Genomic DNA, 20,239 nt, shown 5'->3' on the forward strand with positions numbered 1-20,239 from the left:
TGTTAGTAACAGTGACTTGAGTTTCGACAACCTTCAGCAATAATCCTGCGTCATCAAAGTAAACTCAACCCTTCAATTTGACTCTGATGATAATGGCTTCGAAACATCAATCAATGTCACCCACATGAGTTCTTTGCTGAACTGACATAGTGCTATCTGACACAGTGTTAACTGATCGAGCGTGAATGAACTGAAAGAAACGCTTGGGAACTAGCTGGGACTGTTGTATCATAGGTGGGTTCTGACCAATTTTGAATCGATGACGTCAATTTGGTGACAAATGGGTGAAGCCTCATTACAGCATATCACAACGCATAAGACGTCTTGCGCATCGACGAGGAGAAATTCAAAGGTTATACAGAATGGAATCTATACTTTTTGTGGCTGTTTTAGCAGTGCTGCAGATTTCTACCCAAGGTATTCATTATTTGATAGTTTACTTTCAATATCGAAGTAAAGTGGCACGGTAGATATTGCGTATCGAGTAAAGAATACCAGCTTAATCAGTTTTCGTTTACTTTGATGGCGTAACTCACTAATGAGATCCTTGCAGCTCAGTCAGTTGACAGGGCATCCGCCTTCGAAATCTAAACTGGCTGAGGTTCAAAACGTCGCTCGCTTGTAACGTGGTTAATTTCTTTCTTCGGTCGTATACTGGATTTTAGGGCGCAATAATTGGCCACAAGTAGCCAAGAGGCTGTCGTTAGTTCATGATGAGGTATTACAGACTGGTCGTCGTTTTCGCTGGCCGGCCGGTTCTGAGTATCGATTACAAACCGTGCCGTCACAATTTATAATTGAGTTGCAAGAGACAAACGGTAACCACTAGGCTGAAACTAAACTTGTTATGTTCGATAAAAAATCAACCTGATTTGAGCTATTTTCCTATAGTCCACACATTAATCTCGTAGAAATATAGCATTGAATTTCCAAGCACTTTAACGGCAAATTTTTTCGCTTCTGAGCAAGAAATAAACTCTTTTTTTTCTCCCGTTTGTCGTAAGCGTCAATCTTGACCAATGTTTTCTTAAGTTAAATTCAGCACGGCACGCATCAGCGATAATTCTGGATGTTTCTTTTTTTGATACATTTATGAAAACTCGCTAAAAGTTAAAGTAGTAGTTTTAGATAACTATTACGGTGATTTTGTTGTTATTAGAAATAATGTGGATAACAAACAGATAAGTGGTGAGAGCCACTCAACTACGCGGTACAATTAAGATTGAACTAATTTGCATGTTAAGTCAGAATACTCGAAAACAGTGCACTAGGGTGGCATTCAGTGAGACAAAAGAACATAGAACTTGTCATTAATCTTAAAAACTAATTACAGAGGCCAATAGTTGAGTAGCAGAACAAGTTCCAATTATTCCATTCGTGAAATAACAAACAGTAATGATAACTTTTTTTCGCAATATTTCAAATAAAATTCTGATTTATTCGACATAAAATTGATAAGAGAGTGTGAAAGACTGTGCGCTCTGACATTTGCTGATAATCAATTTTATAATGATGGCACCAAAAGTGAACCTCCCCGAAGGCACTTGAGTTTATTTCCACTTGAATAAAAGGAAGATAAATTCTGTTTTCTCTCATTATTAAATCTCAGCTGTCATTTTGACACCTGAGATCATTTAAACACCTGAGATTTTCAACCTTTTGTTGCCAGTCATTTCAAGCGAGACAGCCCTATATTCCATAAAAAGGAAAGCTCTGCTTCCAAGCTTAGTTGATACGCCTTCCTAACGTTTTGTTTTTTCATAACAACGCCTGCAAGCTAGAAATCATCAAATTTTTTCTTAAAGAGCAAACCATTTTTCTTAAAACCTTCTTCAGCCAAGTGTTAGAACGAATAAAAATATATCTATTTTGCTTTGTAAGCAAAAATTAAAAATAAACGATGATCGATATCGTTGGAATAAGAAAACGGGAGAAGTAAATATTCAGTTCTCAACAAAAGCTTCCGTGACACTGTACTAAAGTAATAATTGTACATACGATCCGAAAAATTCAGAGGGTTCGTTCTCACACATGTTTCAGTACGGACACGTGTCTTGAGGTTCAAGCAGTCTCACGGAAATCCTTGTTTCTTCCCCATGAACTAGATGGCCGATGTTATCAGTTCTGTAGGAGCTCTATTTTGTGTTAACGATTATTGTGATGTTGAGGACCGAATATTTTCTTTATTTTTTTTTCCTGGGGTGTGTGAGCTGCATTTGCGCCTTTTGGACGATTCTAAAGCTTTTGAAAATCAGAGCTCGCCAACCTTTTATTTTTCTTTAGCACCAACAACAAAAGCGTCGCTTTGGGAAAAATTTGGAAGTTTCGTAACATCGCTCACAATTGAATACACCAATTAGTAGCCTACAATCCAAACTTCTTGATTAGTTTAATCATGTGGTGCAGTTGCATGCGTTATTAACTTACCCTGTGTGCCGTAACAAAACCTTAGAATTTCACTACTTTCTCACGGTATAGATTTCGCGTAGAAAAAAGTGAAATTAAGACAGACAAACCACTACATTCAAGCTAATCGAAGAGTCAACCACACTTTTCATGGCGACGAAAACCTGAACGAATTTTAAGATTTCGCAATACCACTTGAATCGTGCGGCTCACAGCCGCTTACAGCCTGCTGTGGCAAACGTTTTTATCAATTTAGCCCAGAGTCGCTGGTGCATATCTTAGATAGCTTAGACTGTACACTAAAACAAGCTGGATAGAACGTTCCGACTTTCCTGTTTATGTCGATGCTTTAATACGTGCCAGCGTCATCATCAACCCCTCTTCTTTATGCGGATCAAAGAGTTCGCCATCTTTTTTTTAACACCATCAACAATGGCGGTCGAACTTGGAAGAATTTGAACATTTTGCAAATCAAACAGTTCGCCAACCTTTTCTTAACGCTAATGACAAAGGCGGTAGTAGTTCGAAGAATTTGGTCGAAGATTTCGTAACATCGCTGACATTACTGCAAAGGTATTACTTTTCGAGCACATAATGGAATCAACCTCAGCAAGACTTCAAAATTGATAGCTATCCATAACGTTCGAGAATTAATTTATATAAATGATGACTCGAACCTTCTAGTTAACGACACAAGCTGATCGTGGGAAAGTTTATACGCTCCATTTCATTCAAGCTGAACCTTAACCCCAAACTTGCTAAAACTAAGAGGCAATTTTCAAAGCCTTAGATATTTTTCATTTTCTCAAGCTTGGTGTTTTGATATGGATTTCATAATAAACTTAAATGAGTGTCCAGTATTGGCAAATGAAGCATATTCATGAGACGTGTATTGTTCGCAGTTTCATCAGACTAAACTCATTACGATCCCGGGGGACGAATCGAGAACCTTTGGAAACAAAGAAGTGACGTCACATAGGTAATAAACAAATGCATTTGCAGGTTCAACGGATTTGACACCGAGCAACCGAACTTTTCATATACTGCTGAGATCGATAGAATTGAAATTGAACAGTACAAGATGGGATTATGCCCGGCAACTGTATCTTTTGCAACCGTTTTGGCAGTAGTTTGCATTTCTAGCGAAGGTAAGGAACAAAGAATTGAATGTTTTCCATTTTGTAATCGAGACTGGAGTGGTTTACTCGTGATTAGCTGAAAGATACGAAGGGCTGCGGTTGAAATTCCAGTAATGAAACAATCGAACCGGCTTCAAGCCGTTATTAAGACACAGGTTATAATTTTTTTGCTGCGAAATACAAACACAGATGGTAGATTGTAACATCAATAACTGTGATGCATTATTTAGGAACGTCTTGTTGTTAGAGCTTAAATAAAACTGCTTGGAACCTCGTGCGACGTGGAACCGAACTTTCTAGTACAGATCGAATTAATATGGAATTCTTGCCAGGCTTGACTAAAGAGATCAACTTCTTGTTATATCAAGAACAGTGGCTTTTAAGTGACACATCTGTATTCCAGTTAGATGTTGTCATTCTGTCCGCTTGCAGTGCCGTTAAACCTCATTCCGAAGTCAGCCATCGTTTTGCGAGTACGAACGAGGTGTTTAATTAATGAGTAGGTGACTTTCGAGAGTTGAGGAGACAAGTCGCAAATCGTTAGCAATGGCTTCGACCAGTAGCTTCTTCGACGTTCATTTATTCCGACACAATCACCAAAAAGCAAAAGAATGACAGTTATTGAAATTAGTCGGAGGGAATTATTTCTCTTGCTTTTAGTTCTCTACACTTTAATCATGTTTGAGAGCGCTATGCTTCAGACCTCACTTTAGCACTGAGTTATGAGGCACTCAATTTATATTTCAGTGGGTTTGTCACGCTTAAATCGGGAAAGAAATCTTGAAGTCTGTGAGAGAACACGGCGGTTGAAAGCGAGCTGTTGTGAAAGCTCATTTGCATTTTCCGCAACTGTTCGCTGCGAGACTTCTTTTCGAATTAGTTCAAAACAAAATTCTAAACTGATAAACACGATAGTTGTTGATCTATCAACACCGTTCAGCAAGGAGAGATAACAATTCGACCAACGTAACCTGTATTGTTACAATTAATCAATTTGTGAACGAGAAAAAAAAACGTTTTTAAAACTCCTCATCAAAATAAGAAAAGCGATCGCGTTGTCGAAAACATCACTTGATTTTATTAGATATCAACTTTCCACTAAGCCTATTACTGATAACGGTTTTAGCGTTGATCGATTTGGTCAGATAGATTCTGGATCAATCCGGATAACAACGATGAATTTTTAGAACAGGCAGGGTTTCTAACTATTCTTTCACATTTAAAACCAATATCAGACAGTTGGAACCCCAAGAGATCTCCTACATTGATGAAACGTATGGAAATTTCACTCACATTGAACAATTGTTTCTTTGTGTCCTCATCCGTAGGAAACAAAGCTGTTTTTTAAGGCATTACGCCTTTCAAGTGTATTTTGTCATAGAGATTGCGAAAAGCGATTTTCCGAAGAAATCAGCGAGATAATATGAAGGATTGCAAATGATTTCAAATCAATGTAATTAAGCTTTATTGCGAGACGTCGTTCGATTCTCTTCTGATAAAGGAAAAATAAAAATTGATCAAAATTCAACTAAATTGTTGTTCCAGAGAAATGAGGCGGTATTGTCTGAGTAGAGGCAAGTGAAATGTTACTTGAAAACTTCTACGACTGCCGTTCTTAGTATGCTTCTCTGGAAGGAACCTTTTTTAACAACAGAATTTGCTAACCATTTGTAATCTAAACGGGTCGAAAGGCCATTTTTAAAACCAAGAAAATAAGAGTGTTTTCTGTAGATCGGAAATTGACTTTAATGACAATTCACCCGGAGGCGACAAAAGACGATTCATGTGTGATATCTTACTCTTAAGAAAACTAAATGATTTTCTGCATTCTTACATCTCACGACCTTAAGTTTCCGGGCTGTTTTAACAGTAAGTATTATGAAATACAAGTGCGGAAAATGTCGGCTGAACTTCGTCATTGAAATTTATTAAAAGCACTCTTTTACTGGCTTGGTGTGGCTTAAACTCTACCTGAAAGTTTCACTAACGTGCTTTTTTTAAAAACCCTTCGTATTTTCAAAAGACGAGGCTTTTTTTAAATTAATTTGATTAGCACTCATGAGCGTTAAACCAATCAGTCAGCTGCTGATCTCAGGAAGGTTCTCCGCACTTTGTGTTTTTCTCATACTGACTACTTAGTAAGAGAAATTTGAAGAGATGTCTTTCGTTCAGAAAGGACGCTTGATCATTTGTCAATAAAACGATACTAAATTGATTTTATTTGTGACATTTTAGTGTTCACTGCGGACCCTTTGTACTGCTTCAGTTGCCATGGATATGATAAAGATAGTCTCACCAAGTGTAAAGACAGAAAGGATAATGAATTGTTCGTTAGAAAGTGCACCACAAACTCGTCGCTTTTGCCGGCCTGTCTCAAGTACACTGCCTATTACAAGATTCCACAGATGATTGGTAAACAACTCAAAATGGTCGAGTCCGCCGTGCACGGTTTACACTGTGGAACACTGGCAATGTGTGCAAGGCGTGAATGCCCGAATTTCTGGCCAAAGGATCTCTCTGCAAAAAAATGTGAAGTAAGTTGCTGTACAAAAAAACCCTGTTCATTCCCGATGCCGAATAAATCGGAAATTGATAGATATGAGCAGCGAGAGGCTGTGAAGGGTAACGCGGCAGCTCTTGGGGTCCAGAGTGGAAAGAGAAGTAGTGGTGTAACCAGAATCTCGGTGTCCTTGTGGATACAAGGCGTGGTACTCGCTTTTGCTGCGTGGCTTAAGGCTTAAAGTTTTTAACGCGAAGTAACTTGTATGCCAAGTGCAAGCAATTAAGAGGCCGTTCATATCATGTTTTCATCAGTGGTAGTTATATTTAAATACTAAAGCTGGTACTTACTCTGGAAGATCTAACTCTTTATTTCCCTCTTGAGAAAGAGGACATTATCATGAACAGAAGTAATAATTATTGACGTATACTGAACGCTTGACTATCATGAGACACTCATATCTGAAGCAATTCTGGCTTCACCACAAACGATCCAAACGAAAGCAGCTCGGGATGTGCTCCCCAAAGGAACTAGGTTTGATGCTTCAAACACGCTTCATAGATACGTTATCTGTTAATAATGTTCCTGACGTTATCGATGGCCCGACCACTGGATAAAAAAAGCAGTCTTGTTTATGTTTAGTTCGTCTCAGTTTGCGAAACTTTATACCGGATCATTACAATCTTAGTTTAGTCACACCTTCTGTAGCTATATACTATTTATATATATGAGGGTCAGGATTTGGCTTGGCACATTCTTTTGTAACACGTCTGTAAAGTATCATTTTATACCCATCAACAAATCGTTTCCTGTTTTATAAATACTCGACGCAAATTGGAGTATCGCTGAACAATTCTCACCTCACTGACAGTCAAATTTTACCTCACTTTCTTATGTACAACAGAGACGTTTATTCAATTTTGTTTTAGGGTAAAGAGTAACTGATGGCATAAAGTGTCTAAACAAACACCTTTTTCGTGCAGATACAACATGTTCCCTTGGGAATGCATGCCTGAGAATACTCGAACAGGAAATCATAAGATTTATTGGAATGTGTTACCAAACACAAAGTTATTTTCAACTCTTACATCAATTCCATTTCTTGTTGTTGATGAATGCAAACATGCCTACAATAATGTGTACTTTGACTTGGTAAGATGTCTTTTATTTACATCAGGTCGGGAAGTGACCTATATATGTGTTTTCGTCAATTTCATAATACTTGTTTATTGACCTAAACTTGTAAGTGAGTAGAATAAAACAGATGTTATTGCTATTTTCGGAAAAGAAAACTCGAAAAACATCCGCTCAACGAAGGAAGAGAATTTTAAGAATTCTTCAATAGCCGACCGGTTAATGCAAATCTAAGTAACAAACATTCGCTTTGAGGAAGGGCAAACGCCCGAAATATCAACTTTGAAACTCTTTACAGTGGCCAATTTAAGTTATCAACTCATTTGATAATACTAAATTACCCTGTTATACTCTCCTACCGACCACGCAGCTCCACAGTTTCCTTGGAATCTTACCCCCTTTAGATAAGATTATTTTCACTTCGTATAGCATCTGCTGGTTCTGCCGCTGCAAAGACTTGTGCTCTAATGGAAACGGAATTTTTTAATATTGATTTATCTAAGAAACATTTCCTTTTAGTTGTATGAATGAGTATTAGCTGTAGTGCCTCTCTGATATGGCTTGCAAATGTTTTGATCAGAATGTATCTTGTTTTGCAGAAAAACGTTCATCATGTTAATCATTTCACATATGTGTATATGTAGATATTTTTTTTAAAGACTTTGGCCGAGCATCGCCGGGAAGTAGAATAAAAAGAATCATTTTTTGTCTCAGTATCTGGTCGTTTCTGATGTAGATTGTGGTGTGTCGACTGCGTATCGATCTACATCACAGGTGATCAAGAGTGGGATAAATTTCACAAGTGTGATGTATTTTGACATCTAAGCTAGATTTGTGCAACACCAAGCTGCAACTTGATTCTTTATTAAAATAAAATGTTTTGAGGAGAACTGTTGTAGCCGCTTGATATTAAAAGAAAAATTTAAGCCATTGTTCTTGGTTCCAGTTATTTTCTATTCAACAGCGGAATAAATACCGCTCAAGGGTTAGAGAGACCGTGAACATTCACCCTTAGGCCAAACACGTGACCTTGAAGTAACAGGGTCATTTTGTGTCCTCCCTCCTTCCTTTTTTCACGAATATCTCCCCTTCCCCTCTCCTCCCTGGGAATGCCAGAAGAACTCCGCACAATCTGATGACTTTACTGCATATCTTTTTATTGTATACTTTATTATGTAAAAAACGTAAAAAAAAGAAGATACATTGGTCAACTATTGGGTCAGCTATATGGTAAGTTTATTGGGTCAGCTATATGGTAAGTTTATCATCGCAGTTTAAGTGAAAAAGTACAAACATCTTATATTTATCAAAATGTTCAAATGCTAGTGATATAAGTAGTCCCCAATGGTCTCAAAACCAAAGCACTGGCTGATGGGAGAAGTAGCTAACGAAAAAATTAATATCACGTCAAAGATTACCGGCTGCTTTGGAGAGCAAAACCACAATTACCTTAACTGAGGATGAGACGTTTCTGCATTTTTCTCTATTTCATTTTACCACTGTGGAAAAAACCGCCTCTTTTTCGAATGCAATCAGAAAATTTATTTTCCTTTTTCGCGCAGAAAAATTCGCTAGGTTAAAAAATTCCTGCGCTTTCGCCACGTTCCTTAGAAAGGGTGTGGTGTGGAAAAATTCGTTAAGAGGCGTAGTTTTGTTCGTCGTGTTAATTAACTATGATTAACGGCCGCTGAACTCAGGTTAACGAATGGAAAAATAGATCCCATCTTTAAAAATGCTTGACAAAATAGTCTTAGTGAGACACAAACATTTAACTGATAACATGAAGTATTTACTAACTCCAATTCTTATATCAAATTCTACCCATGCAGATAAAAAGTAAAGGGAACTTGCTAAGTCTTTTTCAATTCTAAGAAACTTTTAATAGGTTTGTAATTTTCCAGCAGTAGAAACCTTTTTCTTTCTTAATTACTAGTCGATTTATTGAAAAAGTAATCGAACATAAATTTAAAAACTGAAAATGTTGCCCCGTTAATTACATCAAAGCAGATTTTTCAATGCTTGATGTGGCGCTGATTCAGAGGTAAAACTTTGCCTTATCATCTACTTTACGCTGAAAACTTAATCTTTATAACAAACGGGCCCTGACAAGGCTCAGTAGAGTACTTGTTACCGTGACAGGAACACTCGCAAGAATTTCAAAACCTTTCCCGCCTCGCGCTCCTTTCACCGGACCTTCATTTCCCTCAGTGATGGTAATGTTTCCCTCGGGGCAGAAATCCCCCTCACAACAACTCATCTGACAAACGTTGTAAGCGAGTGATTTCTCGCCGTAGTGTTCCGCAAAATGGCCCGAACAAAGCCCGAACACACACTCATCTTGAGATGCGCAGCCCCTCTGAAAACCTGTCTGATTTTCTCTAAGCATCGTGACGAAAACTTGAACAGTCATGTTACGGCAGCGATCTGTTGGCTTTGGACATTCGGTCTTCTTCATGAATTGAACACAATCCTCCATGGATACAAGAGAAGTACATTCATAGCACTCGGTGGACATGGCTGATGGAAAGAAAGACAATTTGATTGGTTATATCAACTGAGTGGCCACCGCTCTGACGAAGAAGTGACTTTTAAAGGTGGCCAATTTACTTTATCAACTCAGTTGACAAAATTTCTTCTAATACCCTCTAACGACTGAAACTTTTTAGGAAACTTACCCTTCATTCATTTGATGGAAAAAGTCCGAAAATACTGAAAGAGCCAGAACTGATACAGTTTCAATTTATGTATTTAATATCGTCAAGTGAATTACGAGACAAAACAGGCCGGTCGCTTTATGATTTCTCTTTTAAATATTTATAGCCTTGTCATAAGGACGTGTCAAACGATAGTGACAAAATCATATTCAGGGCGGAGTGTTGGCTTCCTTCCTATAAGAAACTATAAGTGGTTAACCGCGTGTGAGGGTTTCAAACTGCAAATTCAGAAAAATTATTGTCTTTAGTGACCCAACACTTTAAAAACACTGCTAATTAATGCACTGTTTGCATGTGGATTTGAACCAAACGAGTAAAAATGTAAATTGTCGTAAACTTCTTGTGTACGAAGAGATTTTTTTGCCAACTGATGTTTTAATCTCTTCTCAGCGAAAAAGAGTCAAAATCTTGATAAAGATTCCAAGAAAAAACGTAAGTACTTCTAGGTATACCATTTTCCTTTCAGGAAATTTTTCAAAGTGGTAAAATATCACACAACCTATATAGCGCTGCAATACTAGTTAATATTTCTTTTATTAAAATTCATGGTGACGAAGGCGCAACAATATCTCATTGCGGATAGAATTTTACACCAATTTTTTGTCAGAAATAGCGAAAATCAACCGCAGTATGATGCCGAAAGATCCATCGTTTTACGTTCATGTTGTTTTTAACTCAAAGATGTTTTTAATTTCGAACAGTTGAAAAATAGGTTGTGACAAAGAGTTTCAACATTCAACGTAAACATCATCACCCGCAATACCAAATAATAATTCAAACTGGGCACTAAGTCACTTCGATTAAAACTTGTCATCGATCGAAATTTCGACAAGCCTTGTGAAATTTATCAACCAGGCTTAAAATCACCGAAGCTTGCTCGGAAAATCGGACTAAATTTGAATGTCAAACGATTCACTCCTCAGTCATTGTTATAAATCATAACATCGCACTGTACAATTTATATTTCGCAACAATTTAGGACACAAAAACATTCAACCAGAAGAGAACACTCACCAAATGGAGTTGAATATAAAACAAAGAGTGCTCCCAAGGCTATCCTCAGCATTTTCGGCCAGACTCCACGACAAAGACTACGAAATAGTGACATCATTCGACCGGAGAAGCAAGAGAACAATAAGTGAGCCTGTCGACTATCTGCATTGCGGTATGCCATCAAGTCTGAAGTGCTTCATGCAAATGATACACTGATAAGGAGTTTTAATATTTTTAAAAGGGACAGAAGTGAGCTTTTATTTCGACGACAAGAAGGAATAACAAAGGAAAACTAACGGCTCTCGTCCAGCTGGTCAGTTTGAAGACAAGCTGGTTGATTGTTTGACTGATGATACAGTGAAAGCTCGGACGGAGTCAAGAATGAAGTAGCGGGTCTCGACGAGGTGATGGCTTTTACGGCTAACGGTTAAAATTTTGGCCATTTTACAGCTCACAGTTAACTTGTTTCGTTTTTGATTAAAAGAAATACGCTTGACAGTTAATTTTCTTTTTACGACTTACCGTCAAAATTTGTCAATTTTTACGCCTAACGGCTAAATCTTTTGGCCCTTTTACGGCTAGCGGTTAATTCTATATGCATTGAGACTCTCGGAGTATGGTATCTTCGAATTTCCTCGGGTGAATGATATATGTTTCGCAGTCTGAGTTTGATGTTATCATTTATGAAATTTGTTCTCAACTGCAATTTGTAGAGTTTTAATCTAACAGCGATTGTTTCGAGATACCTTCATCAGTACCAGGGGCTCCTTTACTAAAGGCTAACTTAGTTGGTTGTCCATGCACTAGCTCGTGATGCAGTTGAAAAAATGAGCGAGTGAACTAAAATTTGTAGGGATCTTGGATGGAGTAACTGAGGCGTACAAAGACATTTGTATTACCGGTAGATTTAACCGTTTCCGCAGACATCGCAAAAGACACACTACAGTAAACTTCCTCGCACCTTGAATACCTGGTGAGGGTATAAAAGCTACAGCTACAAAAATCATCCTCACAATTTTTGTGGAAAGAAAGACGCTGATGCTGATCAAGTCACTCTGAACTCGTAGTTTTGCGATTCACTCAGTTTAAACTTATAAAACGAAAGAGGTCCATCCACAGCGAGTTGTTAGCCGTAACAAACACAATTTCTAAGAAACGTGCGTGATTTTTGTAATTGCTGCGTGATGCTTTTTTCCTTAATGAAATAGAAACGCGTTCTATTAAAAGGTTTTTTTTCTTGTTCTTGTTTGAAAAGTGTTTGAAATTAAAAGTCGGGATGAAAAGCGAAAAATACAACGAATAAAGAAAATAACATAAAATAATGGTAATGAAAACTGAAAGCTGAAGACAAGATACTTTATTGCTACATCATTAAATACAGGTTTCCTGAAGCCAAATGAAAACAATTAGCGAGCTGATTTACTTAAAGTTACTCAATAACTTGGTAGAAATTTTCGATGAAATTGTTTCGTTTTCGTCAATCTGTTCCCTTACAACCTACGTGAGAACAAGCCGAACAACCTGTGTTTTTTGACTGTTAATAATCAATCACTTAAAGTTACTCAATAACTTGGTAGAAATGTTACCAGAAATTTTCGATGAAATTGTTTTGTTTTCGTCAATCTGTTCCCTTACAACCTACGTGAGAACAAGCCGAACAACCTGTGTTTTTTGACTGTTAATAATCAATGGCTGGCTGACTTTAAAAGGCTTATTGATAAATGCCTTTGGATAAATAATGGTTACATAAGTATGCTAATTCAGAGTTAAAGGGTTCTACTTAGAACATGCGATTAAACAGAGATTTCGAAAAGCTGGCTCTTGCATAACATACATACATTTATTACAACAAACAAACTCCTATGAGATGACTCTTCACTAGATCAAAACAGTTTTTTCGGTGATGGATAAGAAATCACTGACTTCACATAGGAATCCAACCGCGCTCCTACATCATCATTTTGAAAACCAGCTGAATCACTGCAGCGAGGATAATGGTCATGCGTAGTGGTGTGTTAACGGAATCTGTGCCACAGCCCAGGGGAGTATTGGTAGTAGAATTTGGAGGTGGGGGAGTGGATGTAGTTGCGTTTATTGACGTGGAATTTCCAATAGGGGGTAGAGTGGTGGGGTTGATGGGTAAGTCATCGTTGTTACACAAGTCAGTATTACAGCACCTTGAAGAGCAGTTGGCCATGACGTGTCCTTGACCGATAAAAGATAGATTCTTTGCGTTGCAAAAGTAGCTTGGGTCGGGGTTATTGCAGGCAAAAGAAACACCACATTGCTTATCTAAATAGGCGACTTCTTCCCCGCTGTTTTGTTTCACAAATATCTTCATAGTGAAGCAATGGTCAAATCCCACATCAGTTGCACACTGCTTGAGCACGTGATTTTTGATGCAGTCGTTATATTTGCTATCTGTGGTGCACGTGTAGCAGGAAAGAGCTGAAGCTAAAAGAGATAAAACAATATGTTGTCAAACTTCTTCTTTACATTTAAGGGTGCCCTGTTCTCCAATCGCTCACTTTCATTTGTTGTGATGATTTAAATTTTTGATGTTTATTTTCCTGGAAAGATCTTTGTCTTCATGTTTCATTTCATGAATTCTTTTTAAAAGGTAAAACCTCTAGTTTCATGCACGTTTCGATGAGCTACTTCCCACGCACTAGCTTCGACAATATTGTATATAATGGTTCCTTGGTTGCTCCTGATAAGATCTATAAACACGTTCTTACATGAGAAGGAGTCTGTTATGTTATTATTTTCAAAAAAATAAATGTTTCAATGCAGGAGGTGAAAATAATGGTAGCTGATTAATACAAAAAGGTGCTGATGAAATGTTGGTTGCATTTGATGTTTTTGAGTTCATTTCTGAAAGTGAAAAAGCACCAAATAACGACGTGCTTTTTTTCAGTATGTATACTATGCTAAAACCGATGTATTTAACCGAAAAATGTTTCGTACCGGCTCGATTGCCAACAAAAGACCAGCACAAATAGTCGAGTAGAACAAAACGACTTGTTTCATGGCAAAGATGTCTTTATATCGAAGCGACTTACCTGAACGATTGGTAAGGAAAAGCAAGATTGCAATAAGCAAATTTTTCATTTTGTAGGTCTTCCACGGCTGAGAACTGGGTTTATTTTAGGGAACCTCAGTGAGAAGTTTACCAAGGTATCGCAGTCTCGGTTTTCTTGTGGGTAAACTGCAATTTAGCACATTTCACAACGGGCGAAGTTCTCATCTATTTCCCACTGTTCTCAAAATTAGTTTACCAGCTATTTTGTTTTAACAAGAAATTAATTTCTCACAGCCGAGAAAAGCCTAAAGATTTACACTGTAGGATGAAGAAAATCTCAGTGTTTAGAAATTGAATTGGTAATGCACCACTTATTTTATTGTCAGCGGGTGCTGATTTAGCTTATGTCCTTAAAGACCCCTGTGAAATACTGGAAACACACAAACAAATTAATAACAACATGAGCTACCCACCGACGCGTTTCATCTTTAACTTGGAGAGTTAAATTAATTGCTTTTTTCAATAATAACTCGCAGCACTAAAAAGCTCTAAATTTCCGGATAACATTGAGTCAAATGAATTCTGTTTCAGAAGGTTATTTAAATTAAAAAAAAGCTCAAATTAAGCAGATTAATCAAAAAATGTTGAGTTGCAGTCAGAATGATCACTCATGTCACATACGAAAAAAAAATTATTGAGGACTCTTTGTTCAAGAGCAATTGTCAACGAAAAGTTATTGAAGTGTCATTACACATTCAATCTGATTGGTTCCTATCTATGATCTATTGAAGACAGAGGCGTTGATGACGTCACCATTGAAAAAATGTTTCCTCTTTGCTACATTCCATGTTGCCATGTTGCTCTCCAGAATACTTCGAATGAAATATGCGTCGCATGTACAATGAGCCAATCATGAGAGACCAGGCCACTTTCAAAATTCCTTCTACATAATCAAACCTTGACTTTGCTCAATTTTTAGAGCTAGTCCATTCGATATATGATCTTCCAATAAAGACCAAGTTGGTTCTTATTTATAAGTAAATAGCAATATACTTGATATGCACAGACAGTGATCTTTCAATCTTTATTTCTGCTTAAAAAAATTTTAAATTGCAATCTTGTGAAGCCATGTCACTTTCATGGAACTTACATCAAATGACCCCTGTTTAACGTACCTGAACAGTAAAAACCATTCATATATTATATATATCAACGAGTAAATTTGATTTACTCTGCATCAAATAGTGTATACCTTCTTTAAAGAGTCGTCGAACAGTAAATATGTTTTGCAAGACTTCGATGACTTCAAATTGGAGGATGATCTCAGATTTATGTTCAGTTCCAAAATTTTTGTGAACACACGTTGTGTGGCCAATTTGAAAAAGGTAAGTGTGTGCAAACATCGAAAATATGTATTCCGGCTTTGCACCGGCAGTTCATTTTTGAATACTGTTTTTAAAAAGGCAGTGAAGTTAGCAAGAGAAATATTGAAAGCAATACGAAAATTTTATGTTTCCTCATTAGTCGACCACCGTTAGTGCTTCCGATTTCTAGTTGTGCATTAGTTTTTGGCTCGAATTCGAAGCACTTTTTTGAAGTTTTCCGTCCAGATGATGTCGGTATAATTTTACGGGTGCTTGATCTATTCAAATCTAGTGTTCTTACACGATGGTTGCAACGATCAGTGGCACAGCATTCCGGGCGGCAGCTGGGCTCTACAAGTAGCCCGGGCCTCTCTCTCCACAGGTGAGTTTTGATATCTCTGCAGGGCTGAAGCGAGTAACATTCTCTTTTCGACGAACATTGCCTAAAGATGGAAAACAATTACGCTGCATTATGTTTGGAGATGAAGGGTTTTGACAATGTTATGTACATGAGCTTATCCCAGTTTCTGAATGAATGAAGCGACTAGAAATATTGCCATGCTGGCCTCCGGAAGAAATGCCAATCAGTGGTAGGCTATCCGGTTGTAACATATGATCAGGATTCCCCAAAATGTTTTCGATTACCCAGTGGTGAAGAGAGACAGTGTTAGGGTAAAGCGTCCTGCTCACGAACTGTTTCTTTCTACTCTGTCCAAGTAATGATTTTAGTTTTTAGAGCGGCGAGGGTACCAAAATAAGTAGCAAATTTACGGGAGGGGCCGGGGAAGGAAGTTGCTCTTTTTCGGGGTTCTTTCCTCTTTGTTTTCATTAAGTGCCCAAAACACCGCCAGTTTCGCAGATAAGATCGAACCCGGATGTTTAATCTTGAGTTTTAGCGCGCTCAGTATTAGGTAACCACTCCACTCCCTCACTGATCACTTGTGGTTGGGAGATGAGAATCGTGGAGGTTCTTCTTCTGCAGCAGTAAGGTGTAAATTGCTACTTGAAGGGAAAAGGTAGCAAATTAAGTTGCGAGTAGCTGGTTCTAGTGCATCATACCTTAAGAACAAATTTGACTTGTTTCCCTTTAAATCTGTCACCGAGGCATTAATACTCATGCAAACTGACTCGCTACCTTGTGAGCAGCTCTCAATACTGGAATTTCTCAGGCAATTGAATGCTAACAAGGTGGCATTACACTGATGGCATTCTAACGATCTTGTTCCCTTGATTGTGGCTTTAAATTAAAGAAAAGAAAATTTAAAAAGTGTGAGAAACAGCGAGGAAACAAAGAAATCGGCACTGTTCATTTTCAGACAGATTTCATCAAACTGACTGGTGCTGGCTTGCATTTCTATCTCATCTATACACTTCAGCTAAGCCTCAGTTGTAATTTGTTACGTAAGAAATAACAGGCAACTTTGAGCTCTCCAGTTAAATGGCTTATGAAAATGACGTTTATTATTCGATATAAAGCGTCAGAACAGAATAATTCAATGAAATTTTGTAATAAAATCTTCTGTCGGCTTCCCACGGAGGACGAGGCTCAACATTTTGACGAATACATCGTCCGTCCTCCCTTCCTCCGGAAGGAAACGCCGATTATAAACTAATGATAAAAGTATAAAATATGACTGCAAAATAAAAGACAGTATGAAATTCTGTGTACTATAGGAAAAAAATCAATACTTTTTAAATAGCATTTTGCTGTACCAGGTTACAAACTTGATGATGCAGCGTCGGAGATCATACATTTTTAATACAAAGCTGACAAAATTTAAGCGTCAATCAAATGTGGTTTTTTTTGTCCCTTAATTTTAGCTTAAACCGAATACGTTTGCGCAAAAATTTTGCTAAGAAGATTAACCTAACGATAATTTGTAGATTTGGTGCGTAAATGACTTTTTTCACGATGATTACACGCTCATGGAAACGATGATAGACTTCGCACAAGTAAGCTTAGTAACGTATTGAACTTGTTAATCACAATTATATTACGTTTAGAAAATTTCTATCAAAATCAAATCCTTACCTGTTGTTAGAATAACGAGTGTTAGAAAATGAGGATCCATCAGTTCCAATCCCTAAAACAAGAAGTGGTTACATCTTGAGAAACAATTTGTTTTTACGAAAACCAGGTCTCTAAAACGGATATCATTTCATAATTTTTCCATAAAGTGAACGGAATCCAACTGAAAGTTTTGATGGTACAGTATTACAGTTCTATCGACGAAATACTTCAAAATCACCTCGTGAATTACTTGCTAGCTCGTGTTGTTTCACTTCGCTCTAATCAGCTGTGTCTCCTTGCGCCAAGAGCAGTATAGAATTTTTCATAGGCAAGTTAGTGTACGAGTAATTTTAAAAATTATAAAATACGCCTTCGGGTGTGTAAAGCTCTCTGCCAATGTTTTACGCCCCCAAATATTCAACCAGACTAACAGAAGCGTACTTCAGTGTGAGAAAAAGACTGCTCTTGAGGCGTCACAAAAGATTATCCGGCTTATCTTAAAGCTTAAAACTACACTTCCTTCGCTGCATCTCAATGAAATTTTAATGAACTCAAGTAAGCTCAAACGTAGAGTCGGGTAAATCTTTCTGTCAACAAAAATCACATCTAAAATGTCTTTAGCTTTTACATTATTATAGCGATATTTTCCGTGCTATAACTAAGAATTTCAGGCATTATTTGTGTCTCACGAAGAATTTTCCACATGGAGACAAATAAATTTGACAAATTATTTTGATTTCATCATCATTTTTATTTGAAAACAATGTCTGTGGTTTCATTACGCTTATCCAATACATTTTTGCTTTTTATCTGTCATTTATTTTGTGGTTGTACTGTGTTTTAGACTAATTAACTTAATCCCTGTACTACATTTTGTATCATTCTAATGCCTTTGTTGGTATGTTGTAAGTCCCCGAATTACCTAATTGATAAATTTCATTAAGAAAAATGTTGAAAACATCTTAATGCCAGCTCAAAATTAAGAAGTTTGTTTACGAATGGCAGCAGAAGGCTTGTGAATATGAAAGCGACCTTCGCGGTAATGAAAACTACTTGAGCAGTAATGAAAATAAGGCCTGAAAAAAAGATTCAGGCCTGTACGGGATTTGAATACATGACCACAGCGTTACTAGTGCAGCGCTCTACCAACTGAGCTGACCAGCCAACTGGGAGTTAGATATTATGTTGATTCTATATAAACCTGTAAAGAGGTGAATAAATGACTGAGCTAACAGCCAGGAGCTGGGAACATTATGTTGGTTCCAAATAAACCCGTGAAGTGATGAATAAATGACTGTAAATATATGAAATTCACAAATTTGAACTGCGGATAAATACGTGAATATGAAAGCGATCTTCGCTGTAATGAACACTACTTGAGCAGTAATGAAAATAAGGCCTGAAAAAAATTCAGGCCCTTTGTACGGTACTTGAACCCATGACCTGTGCGATACCGTTGCAGTGCTCTACCAACTGAGCTAACAAACCAACTGGGAGCTGGTCATTACTATGTTGATTCCAGATAAACCCGCAATGTGATGAATAAATGACTGTGAATATGCCATATACTACAATTGCGGAAAAAAATAGTATTTATATTTTCAATTTTGGGTGATGTATTTTGCTCTTCCTGTCCCCTTTTCCTCTTCATTTGTCAGTCCTGTGACATTTTTCCCTGGAGAACACACTTTGTTATATTTGGACGAAATAGACGAAACAATATGGAGAAAAGAAGGGTGTTTGTTTGTTTATTTTTTTCTTAATGTGAGGAATTGATATTCTAGGAAGTAATGCCTATGAACAAATTGTCTCAACAGGGTTTTTCCGCAATTGTAGAGTCATGTATGATTTAACATACCTACCCAACGTTCGCCACAAGACACCAGAAAAACCAGGAGACGGAGACTTTTTTTATCCACTTGAGGTTCATTCATATCTTAGTCCAGTTTTACTCTATGAGAAATGAAATTGAGGGCCATGCAAGTTTCAGCAATATTTCAATATTCCCAGATTCATTCCCCTTCATCATATTTATATTGTCTAAGCCAAAACCTGTTTTATAGAAAAAACTGGCAAGCAATGCGTATAAAAAGGAAATGTTCGTGATTTTCGATAGACTCAGTAAACTTAAAGCAAAACATTAGATAACTGAAACGATAATAGTAAAACAAAACAATTAGAATATCGGTCATCTTGGAAAACAAAATTGAACAAGTCTAAACAAGAAGATTTTTAACAAAATTAATTTCTTTGCCCGGGCTAGTTTCAATAGTAAGCTGCTACGTATCACAATTGCTCTTTGTCCAAACACAATATTGAATATTATTCCCCAAAATCGTAGTTCGAGGGACTAAGCTGGGAAAGGGTGAGTCTCCCCGTAATTCATATTTATTGTAGAGCGTCTTAACATTCCTCGTAGCGCCTTAACATTCCTCGTAGCGCCTTTTATGCAGGTTAAGAGGACATCCTTTAACCAAATAAAACTGATACAGAAAGCAGGTATGCGGAGGGAGTGGTAATGATGCCATCCCCATCCGTTTTATTCCGCGCCCTCCTCTCCTGAAAAAGTTCCTGTTTACACCACAAATATACCGCAAGATAGTTGATGTCTGATTTGATATTCTTCATCGTCTGACCGCTGGCGCCGAAATTAAAATATTGAATACTCAATGTCAAATCGATGATTTCCTATTTGGTTGATTTACCTTTGCCGAGGTTCAGACTGTATTAAGCCAGAATTCAACATGACGATCAAGCAGGAAGTGAGAGACATGGAGACAACAAAATATGGGTATGAATGAAGGGCTCACAATTCCACTAGAAATTCTTCTGAAGTTATTCTCGATCAACATCCGGACACATAATTACGTGCTAAGTGGTCAGTTATTGACAAATTGTTCAACAACCTGGGAGTTTTTGTTGCATTCATTCCGTTATTTCATTGTTAAAACTTGAA

The 20,239-nt window shown here is 37.4% G+C and overlaps 4 protein-coding genes and 1 long non-coding RNA gene across 7 annotated transcripts; 2 read left to right on the plus strand and 3 right to left on the minus strand.

Moving 5' to 3' along the window:
• The first annotated feature begins 158 nt into the window (after nt 1–158).
• Nucleotides 159–8,069, plus strand: LOC113670738 (uncharacterized). Of its 2 annotated transcripts, none has more exons than XM_027186921.2 (2): nt 159–417; nt 5,781–8,069. In XM_027186921.2, exons 1-2 carry the CDS (start codon nt 363–365, stop codon nt 6,284–6,286), a joined length of 561 nt encoding a protein of 186 aa, XP_027042722.2. In that variant the 5' UTR covers nt 159–362; the 3' UTR covers nt 6,287–8,069. The 2 variants fall into 2 exon arrangements, with proteins under 2 accessions (XP_027042722.2, XP_027042721.2); XM_027186920.2 differs by lacking the exon at nt 159–417 and adding an exon at nt 3,416–3,554.
• Nucleotides 8,070–8,317: 248 nt separating this feature from the next.
• Nucleotides 8,318–11,068, minus strand: LOC113670737 (uncharacterized). The gene is made up of 2 exons (XM_027186916.2): nt 10,908–11,068; nt 8,318–9,696 (listed from the first exon to the last, which is right to left on the minus strand). The coding sequence occupies exons 1-2, from the start codon at nt 11,065–11,067 to the stop codon at nt 9,266–9,268; spliced, it is 591 nt and encodes a 196-aa protein (XP_027042717.2). The 5' UTR covers nt 11,068; the 3' UTR covers nt 8,318–9,265.
• Nucleotides 10,218–11,383, plus strand: LOC149049568 (uncharacterized). The gene is made up of 2 exons (XR_016183849.1): nt 10,218–10,325; nt 10,873–11,383. It is a non-coding gene; the product is annotated as an uncharacterized LOC149049568 (long non-coding RNA).
• An 838-nt stretch (nt 11,384–12,221) lies between these two features.
• LOC149049569 (uncharacterized) lies at nt 12,222–14,138 on the minus strand. Its single transcript, XM_089197077.1, has 2 exons — nt 13,949–14,138; nt 12,222–13,340 (listed from the first exon to the last, which is right to left on the minus strand). Exons 1-2 carry the CDS (start codon nt 13,995–13,997, stop codon nt 12,835–12,837), a joined length of 555 nt encoding a protein of 184 aa, XP_089053203.1. The 5' UTR covers nt 13,998–14,138; the 3' UTR covers nt 12,222–12,834.
• An 840-nt stretch (nt 14,139–14,978) lies between these two features.
• On the minus strand, nt 14,979–17,780 carry LOC113670718 (uncharacterized). Of its 2 annotated transcripts, none has more exons than XM_027186893.2 (4): nt 17,522–17,780; nt 17,305–17,356; nt 16,332–16,509; nt 14,979–15,715 (listed from the first exon to the last, which is right to left on the minus strand). In XM_027186893.2, the coding sequence occupies exons 2-4, from the start codon at nt 17,342–17,344 to the stop codon at nt 15,364–15,366; spliced, it is 570 nt and encodes a 189-aa protein (XP_027042694.2). In that variant the 5' UTR covers nt 17,345–17,356; nt 17,522–17,780; the 3' UTR covers nt 14,979–15,363. The 2 variants fall into 2 exon arrangements, with proteins under 2 accessions (XP_027042694.2, XP_089053202.1); XM_089197076.1 differs by having other exon boundaries at nt 15,585–15,715; nt 16,408–16,509; nt 17,522–17,661.
• Between the last annotated feature and the right edge of the window lie 2,459 nt (nt 17,781–20,239).

This window comes from Pocillopora damicornis, chromosome 2 (assembly GCF_964200805.1).
Source record: "Pocillopora damicornis chromosome 2, jaPocDami1.2, whole genome shotgun sequence".
In the NCBI taxonomy this organism is placed as follows: domain Eukaryota; kingdom Metazoa; phylum Cnidaria; class Anthozoa; order Scleractinia; family Pocilloporidae; genus Pocillopora; species Pocillopora damicornis.